A 9,216-nucleotide genomic window follows, 5' to 3' on the forward strand; every position below is an offset into this window, starting at 1 on the left:
TTAGAATATAATTTAGAATTTAGAACGATGGATGGCAGTTGATGGAGGCGGGAGTGGTGGTCAACAACAACAGGGTGGCAATCGACGGCGATGGTGGGTGATGAAAGAAGTAAAAAGAAATTAGCTGGTTTTTGTTGGCTCCCTAACCAGCTTGTTATATACGTCAAGACCAACTTATAAGCAATCTTATGTTATTATTGTCACGAGATGTAAATACCAAATTTTATTTTGGAAAATTAAAACATATATGATCAAATGTACAGTTGAATGTTGAGACGATTTGGCAAAAATAAACGAAAAAAAATTAACACACGGATATGAAAAACATCCCACTTATTATATATTACACAACCACACAGCACACTCAAACGAGAAATCATTGGCACACATATACAAAGCAAGAAGGATGAAAAGCCGAAGCAAGCAGCAGCAACCATCCTTATTATATTGTTCGTGTCCAAGATTGATTATTGCAATTATTATATATATATATATATATATATATATATTAGAAAACCTCTTAATAATATTAACCACAAGCTATATATATATAGCTAGCCAAACACATTATTTTATATGTTGTTGAGATTCTTCTTCATAATAGCTGTTGGATGCAGCTATCTATCTATGCCTTGAGAAGATGAGAATCAATATCTTTAGCACTCTTCTCAAAGAACTCCAAGAATCCATATGGAGCTTCAACATTCTCATTGATTTTCTCGTATTCAATAGTGAATTTAACTGAGGCACCACCATCACTCTTTTCAAACACTTGAACAAAGACCTTAAAGACTTTATAGTTCTTACTTATGTCTCCATCGAAAAAGTTGTATGTCGTTGACTTGTTCTCTTTGTCAATAGCTTCAATTTTCTCCTTCAACTTAATTGGCTTGCCATCTATTTTTTTTGTCACAATAATCATTAATCAATTAAAATAAACAATAATCTTTTTTTTATCGTGCTTGATGGTTTGATTTTCTTTAATTTTGTGGATGAACACACGCACGTACACACACATGTATTAAAAAAATAACAATTAGCTAATTTTTTTTCAATTTATTTTATATCTACTTCTATTATATAAAATAGAGATTTAAAAAATTTTGGTGCACAAATTTTTGTTTATGAAATAAACTTCATCATTTATATATTTGCAGTTATATTATTAAAACTTGAAATCAATATAATGTATTTTTTTTAGAGTGGAAAGTGTTTACTATCTGTACTGTACTAATTTCGTATTTATCATTTTTATACTTATTTAATACATAAAAATATAAATTAATAGACAGTTTAATACTTACTAACATACTAGTCAATATAATGTTTTTAATTTTTTTTAAATATCACCCTTACTTTAATTGTGATGCTTAAATAAGCAATAATTACGAATGGTTTACAAAATTTTCCTTACTATTTTTATTTGTTATTTTATTATTTTTTAAATGGTAAGGAGCGAGGAGAGGGAAGAACATTGTATATTTTATTTACAAAAGTGTAATTTTTCTTTAAGATTGTGATCTTCTAAATTTTCACCACAAATTGTGAACATGACAAGTTATTATTATGTCACAAAATTCTTCTCCTTTAATTTGTTTTATTGAATGTTGCAAGTCACATACACTAGAATATATATTGAGTACTTCTAATATGTTATTCACTTACAACATAATTAACCATATTTATAATTAACCACATCTAGAGATTACAGTTTAACAAATTGCAACTCTAATTTGTATGCATTGTTTCCTAAATAACTGATTCGATCAAATTGTATAATAAATTTTTTTTGAAACTAATAAAATAATCAAACATATCATGTCTTTTTTTGAATTTTATGTCTTTTTTAATTCATGCATTTATTTGAATTTTATTTCCTTACTATTTTTATTTGTTTTTCAGACTAATGCCTTGCCATCAAAGCAAGAGCAAGATAATTCTGATTTTGCAGCTGCTGCTTCCCTTCAACATTCTAGATCATCAAGAGTTCAATTAAATTCACATCCTCCAAAGTTATACTGTAATTTCACATGTCATGGGATTCACATCCTCCAATTCCCCGCTGTATGCATCAACAATTATGTATCTTTAGCTAATTTGTTACGGCCTCTAAAAAATCACGTTCAAGCAGAAAGTCCTCATAATTCGCTACAGCCTCCAACAAATTATGTGGATTATCTATACCCTATTAATTCGTGCTAGACTGCCACAAATTACGTTCAAGCAGAAAGTTATTATAATTCATTGTAGTCTCCAATGAATTATGTTGATTATCTATACGACCATACCCTGTTAATTCGTGTTAAGTTGCCATGATTTATGTGTGTAGACTTGGTAGATTTTCGTTTTCAATCCCGAGACATGTAAGTTTGGCACGGGAAGTAAAAACACTAATACATAAGTAAAAATCGGAGAAAACGCATTATCACAAACAAAGTGATTTAAGTACTATAAGTGTATTGTTACGGACCCAGCTCCTGGGTCCCGAACGAAGACAGCCTCGGAATCGATTACCCGGAAACAGGCCCCTCCTTAGCGGCACATACCGGCCTAATAATCTTCAACCAACATTCAAATTCGAACCTCTCTTATCTTAGTCAGATAAGATAAGACGAGATAAATACTACTAGTTATATAAAGGAAAGTCAGAAGTCCCCTCAAGTACGTCACTCATTCTCTACACCTTAGACCTCTTAGATCCATTTTGATTTGGACGTTGGAGTGTCTTTGCAGGTACTATCCCCGTCGCTTCAAGAAGACGATCCGACAATCACTTCGACTCGCAAGTCTCCGATCCATCTCACAACCCGTACCAGAAACTTCTAGTACATGTACTATTCAAGACAGTAGAAAAATTAACGATAATGTAAGTCGTAAGATTTAAGTGGACATTGGTCAAAGTGATAAAGTGTGTCGAGATTTATATGCAACAAAAAATGTCATTAGTTTAACTATGTCATACGAAATAGAATATTGGGCAACACAAAATGACTATAAACATAAACTTAGCGTGAAATCCGGCGGGAACGACGGCGCACTATAGAGGCAGCGATGCGGCGAGATGTGCAATAGAAATGGTGGCGCACTGCAGCGACAGCGAAGCGGTGGTCTGCACGAGGGAGAAGGCCGACGCTATGAGAGGAAAGGTTGATAATACTGTGTTTAGAGAGCGGTTAATTTATCAAATTATTATTATTCAAAAATGTAATTAATGTCAATTAATCAGATTCTGACTTTAAAAAATAATTTAAAATTAATAAATATTAAATAGAGTTGTTTAAAGTTGGATCGTTTAAACGTTGGTTCTCTAGACTTCCTCGAAATAACGATACTAATTGGGATAAACGATATGGACAATATAAAAAATAATGATACAAGAAAAGAAATTTAGTTTATCAAATATAAAATGTTAACTTGTACTTTTAAAATATTCAAACACATTTCTGATAATTTTCACTAAAAACGTGTGTGTAATTTGTCCAATGTATAATTGATCAATGATTATATATAGTATTTGTATTAGGTAAAGTAGTTGATTCTCATTTAATCTTGTCGGATGAAATATTTTCATATCTGTGTTGTCAATGCAAATTTAATATTTAATATTAGTACGTAATTTACTACATTGTGATCATTGTTATTGTCCAGGCAGTGATGATTAAACAAATCAATCAATTGTCCAACAAAAAACAATTGTTAATAAATTATGAAATCCGTACTTTGAGTGATCATTGATTAAACCATTTATTTATATTAATAATAATCACTATAAGAAAATTGAATCTCTGTAATTATTTGTAGAATTTTTTTATCATGCGTGATGATTATTATGCCATGTTTGGTTTACTTTAATTTTGGGGATTTTGTTATGTCTAGCTAGAGTGCCTCCATTTGTTTTTTAACACTATTTGTGCTGCCGAAGAAAGAACATTTTTATAGAACCTTTCTTTCGAAAAAATTAGAGAGAAATTTTCGCGTTATAAAACTTCAATAACGTGTTATGTTTTTTTTTTTTTTTTTTTTTTTTAATGATAACGTGTTATTTGTTTATTGCACAAGTTCTCTCTTAATCAAAGAAAAAATAAAATAAAAACTAACTCATTTTTCAATTAACAATCCGTTAATTTTTTTTAAAAGGAAATTCTTTATTTAATTTATTTATTTTATTTTTGAGCTCAAATAAAAATTCTTTATTTAATTTATTTATTTTGGAGTTTAAATTTGCGACAAATAATTTTTGGTCTGCTAAGTTAAAAGATACTATGTATGGAAAATCCAAAAAAAAAAAAAAGCTAAAATAACATATTATTTAATTCTCTAATAATATTCTTAATTTTTCATATAATTCTGTAATTTTAATTTATTATTGTCCTACTACTCTCCATAAACACTAGTACAAAGATTATAATTTAAATAGAGTGACAATTAGGTTTTTAATTATTTCAATCTCGAACAAATTAGCTTATAAATAAAAAAATATCAATTAATAAGTTTTTTATTAGTGGAGTATTTGGTAAAAAAATCTCGAACAAAGATTATAAGTTTTTTTGGTAAAATTTAATAGCAATGTTTTTATATACCATTAACCACATACAGTGAAGTATTTGTTTACAGAAAATGGTCAAAGGAATAATAATTGCTTTATTAGGATTTGTCATTTGTGATAAATAGTAAATAATTAATAAAAGTATATGAAAGCTTAAAAGATAACAAATATTTTACTATCTAAATTGACATTGCATGTTTCCGCCGTACTCATATGACAATAATAAAACCAATTTTGCTAAGTAATTAAGAATGATTCTACTAACTTCTACCAACTCTTATTGAACTAGATTTTAAAGCCCACCAAACAAAAAAAAACACACCTCAATTACTAAAATTCACCATAATTTAGAATTACATTTTATCACTTTCTCCTACCTTCTTTTTACCACAGCCGTGCTCAGCGCCACCATTGCTGCTCCACACGAAGGTCACCGTCGACGCTGCTCGGCCTCCACACACGCTGCACCGGATAGGGGTGTCCATGGATCGGATCGTATCCGCAGATCTACTGTAAATATCCGCATCCGATCCGAAAATTGCGGATACGATCCGATCCGCACCCTTTGCGGATCGGATCGCGGATATCTGCTCTACATCCGCGTATCCGATCCTCGGATCCGCAGATCCGCACTATAATAATTAAAAAATAAATAAATATATGTATGTTTGGTATTATATTTACTTGTTTGTATGTTTTAGTTAGTAATTATTATTCATATATTGTATTATTTTATTTTTGTTATTTAGACAGAGTTTGATTAAAATAATTTTAGGAATAAATAAGTTTAAAAGTATGAAAAAAATATTTTTATCGAATTCTTTTACATAGAAATATGATTAAAAAGAGAATTTTTAATTATGCGGATATATCCGATATCCGATATCCGATCCGATCCACAAATGTGCGGATCAGATCGGATCAGATCCGGCACTAAAAAGTGCGGATATCATATCCGATCCGATCTGATGGAAATTGTGCGGATCGGATCGAATTTTCGGCCATATCCGATCCGATCCGATCCGCGGACACCCCTAGCACCGGATTTCTAATGGAAGTGTTTTTTTAATTGGACTATGTCTAATAAAAGTGTCTTTGTGGATGTGTCTCCTACTTATGTCTCCTTATGCATGTGTCGTCTAGTGGAAGTGTCTTTGATCGGATTGAAAAGGTGGAAACGAAATAAAGGGAGCGCACTACGGTGGACGGTCGATGCAGATCGCGAGGAGGACCGTACCGCGGTGATCCTGCGAAAGAGAAAACTGCACATGCAAAGCGCGCATTGTGGTGACGGAAATCGGTTGCAGAGGACACCGGCACTACCCAGAGAATCACTCGGGTGGAGGCCGCAGCGGTCCCAGACACGGGGTTGGCCTGGGAATTGAATGCGAGCGGCGAGAATGCCACAGACGAGAAAGGGTTTATTAATAAATCTTCCCCTTCAGCATTAGGAAAGAAAGAAAGTTTTTTGTTTGCCCTCTCAAGAGTTTCAATCGGTCCAAGGAAGCAGTGTGTATCTGCACCGATTGTGAAGGGGATTAGGATTCTGGTGTCATTGACTTGCAAATGGGGATCGTCAATGATTTCATCATTGACTTGATTAAGAATGCGAAGGGCCGGCGGAGATGGCATTGCTATTACATGACCTTTACCCTTATCTTGAGTAGTGGCATGAGAAGAGGAACCAGCCATTGTTAAACATAGGAAGAAAGGGTTGGAAGTTTAAGGATTTTTGTGGAAAGGTTCTTTGATGTAAGAAGAATTCAAGGGATAATGAGTTTCGAAAGATTTTGAACAAAGGTGGGAATGATGAATTTAAAGTACTACTGTGAACAGTTACTATGAAAGGGATACGAATAGAGGTAACTTAGTGAAGAAGACGAAGTGGTAGAAAGAGAATGCGCAAGTTTCGAGAAACGTGTCGAGTGGGTCAGTATTAATGAGGAGCTTAAATGGTAATTATTATTGATTTGAGAACTGACATTATCAGTTTTGGATTAAGTATTTTATCTTCTAAATGATGTATGTTATCGAAGGCAAACACATTAATCTAAGGGAGCAATTTGTTGATCGGAAGAAAAAAAAAATATATATATATATAATTCGATGAAAGCAAGTCGATTCGGAATGAGTCAGAGACAATTTCTCGAGAAGATGAGCGCGTAAGCGGGGATCGAGAATAATGAGCGCTAGTTAGATTTCGAATGACTTGTTATTCGATTAGACCTTCTCGAGAGGAGAAATCGAATTGAGCATTCGAATGGTTGGTCGAATAGTCACGGTAGTGGAACAGTTAAAGGCTTTTATCACATGAAGAAATCATGGGAAACGTCTCCATTCAAATGGCGGGAGCAGTTACCAAGGAAAAAGTATTTGAAAAGTTCAAATTTGTAATTAATTGTAATTAATTATAATTAATTGCTAGTTACTAAAGGTAGAATATAAATACTAGGAAGCCTTAGAAAATCAGGGTTGGAACTTTAACTCAGAAAACACTCAAGCACACTCATATCCCCAGAGAATTTCTAAGTCTGCAATCGAGTTACTTTTCTGTAGGGTTCCTTCCATGTCTTTGCTTTTTCAATTTATCTTATTGTAAACTTTATTTTTCAAGCAAGTTTATCTTTCAAGTATTCTTTACTTTCAATGTCTAATTTACATTTCTGCACTTTTAATTTTCATGTCAAAGTCCTTTGACCCAGTTGAAGGCATTTTACTGTTTTCTTTTAACTTCAACACAGTCTTTTCCGATTTCAGTACATTTTCTTTTTGAAAACCTTATTCATTTGTTTCTTTTATTGCTTTACAAGTTTTAATTTATCTTTTATCCTATTACGTACTCGTCGAATCATCGAAGACACTTTGATGCACTTTTAGAAAACTGATACCTGCAAAGAGGAGTAGGTTTCGCTCCCAAACCATTAGATATCGAACCATCATCGATTTGTTAAAAATCGACAAAACACTCCCTAACCAGCTTGTTGTATACGTCATCAGATCATGTCCAGCTTATAAGCAACCTTATGTTATTATTGTCATGATATGGTAATACCAAATTTTATTTTAGGAAATTAAAACAGATATGATCAATGTATAGTTGAATGTTGAGATTTAATTTGACAAAAATAAACAATAAATAAATAAATAAAACAGACGGATATCAAATAATTTATATGATAGAGAAACATCCCACTTATTATATATTACACAAGCACATAACACACTCAAACGAGAAATCATTGGCACGCATATACAACTTATTGTATATTACATTCAAACCAAGGATGAAAACCAAAACAACACTACAACAAAAAAAGGTTTGTGGCCATACTTTTTTTTTTTATATGCTTTAAAAGCGTGATAAAAAAAATCAATAACCACACTTTTATAAAGATGATAATTGATTAAAGATTTAGTCATGTTTTTTATTATGCTTCAAAAGTGCGGCAAAAAAAAATTAATGGCCACATTTTTACAAGAGTGACAATTGATTAAAGATTTGACTATGTTTTTTGTTACACTTTAAAAGCGTAGCCATAAAAAAAAACACGCTTTTAAAAGGTGACAATATAATTTTGTTACAGTGACGTTTTAAAAGCTTTTATAATATTGTCCGTGTCCAAGATTGATTATTGCAACATATATATATATATTCGAAAACCTCTTAATAATATTAACCACAAACACATTATTTTATAAGTTATATCTATGCTTTGAGAAGATAAGAATCAACTTCTTTAGCACCCTTGTCAAAGAACTCCATGAATCCATATGGAGCTTCAACATTCTCATTGATTTTCTCGTATTCAATAGTGAATTTAGCTGTAGCACCACCATCACTCTTCTCAAACACTTGAAAAAAGAACTTAAAGACTTTATAGTTCTTACTTATGTCTCCATCGAAAAGGTTGTATGTAATTGACTTGTTCTCCTTGTCAATAGCTTCAATTTTCTCCTTCAACTTAATTGGCTTGCCATCTATTTTTTGTCACAATAATCAATTAAAATAAACGATTACTCAAAAAAATGTATATAAAAAAGTATTTATTTGGACGTTGATTAAATTAGATTAAATTATTCTATTAGTAGTTATAATTCATTAAATTTGTAATTGATTGTACGTACACTTTAAAAGTTTTTAATTGAAATTCTACATTAGTTTTAAATTTGTAATTATATCCTTGTCGCTTAAAAAATATTGAACGTCTGAATATGCTGAAGCATATATTAATATTATTAGTAATGTAAGATGAATAAAATTATTTTTATAATATTTACTATTAAATATAATTTATTATAAATTTAAAATAGTATAGAGATCCAATTAAATATATTTAAAATATAAAAATTTAATTACAAATTCAAAAAAATTTTAAGAACTAACGCACTAATTTAACCATTAAATTATTACCTACGATAAGAGTCCAATTCTTAACCGAATGAGGGACATGCCAGTTATCACCTTCATGCATGTTGCCTTCAAGGATTCTTTCACAAATGTTTTGAAGCTTGTGGAATTGAGTTATAAAGAGGTTGAAGTACTTTGCAGCTGGTGTTTGGACCGTAACTTCAATACTAAGTTTACCACTTAGCGCCATGTCTACTCGAGAAAGAAGCCAAAAGTATTTGTGAAGCAAGAAAAGTATGTAAATGAGAGATGGATAAACATA

At 31.4% G+C, this 9,216-nt stretch overlaps 2 protein-coding genes across 2 annotated transcripts; both read right to left on the reverse strand.

Moving 5' to 3' along the window:
* Positions 1-625: 625 nt before the first annotated feature.
* Positions 626-5,031, reverse strand: LOC148550278 (MLP-like protein 31). Its single transcript, XM_088494408.1, has 2 exons — positions 4,935-5,031; positions 626-897 (listed from the first exon to the last, which is right to left on the reverse strand). Exons 1-2 carry the CDS (start codon positions 5,029-5,031, stop codon positions 626-628), a joined length of 369 nt encoding a protein of 122 aa, XP_088350534.1.
* Positions 5,032-8,113: 3,082 nt separating this feature from the next.
* LOC148550279 (MLP-like protein 43) lies at positions 8,114-9,216 on the reverse strand. The gene is made up of 2 exons (XM_016310688.3): positions 8,958-9,216; positions 8,114-8,524 (listed from the first exon to the last, which is right to left on the reverse strand). The coding sequence occupies exons 1-2, from the start codon at positions 9,142-9,144 to the stop codon at positions 8,253-8,255; spliced, it is 459 nt and encodes a 152-aa protein (XP_016166174.1). The 5' UTR covers positions 9,145-9,216; the 3' UTR covers positions 8,114-8,252.

This window comes from Arachis ipaensis, chromosome B7 (assembly GCF_059453495.1).
Source record: "Arachis ipaensis isolate K30076 ecotype BB chromosome B7, ASM5945349v1, whole genome shotgun sequence".
Lineage (NCBI taxonomy): Eukaryota > Viridiplantae > Streptophyta > Magnoliopsida > Fabales > Fabaceae > Arachis > Arachis ipaensis.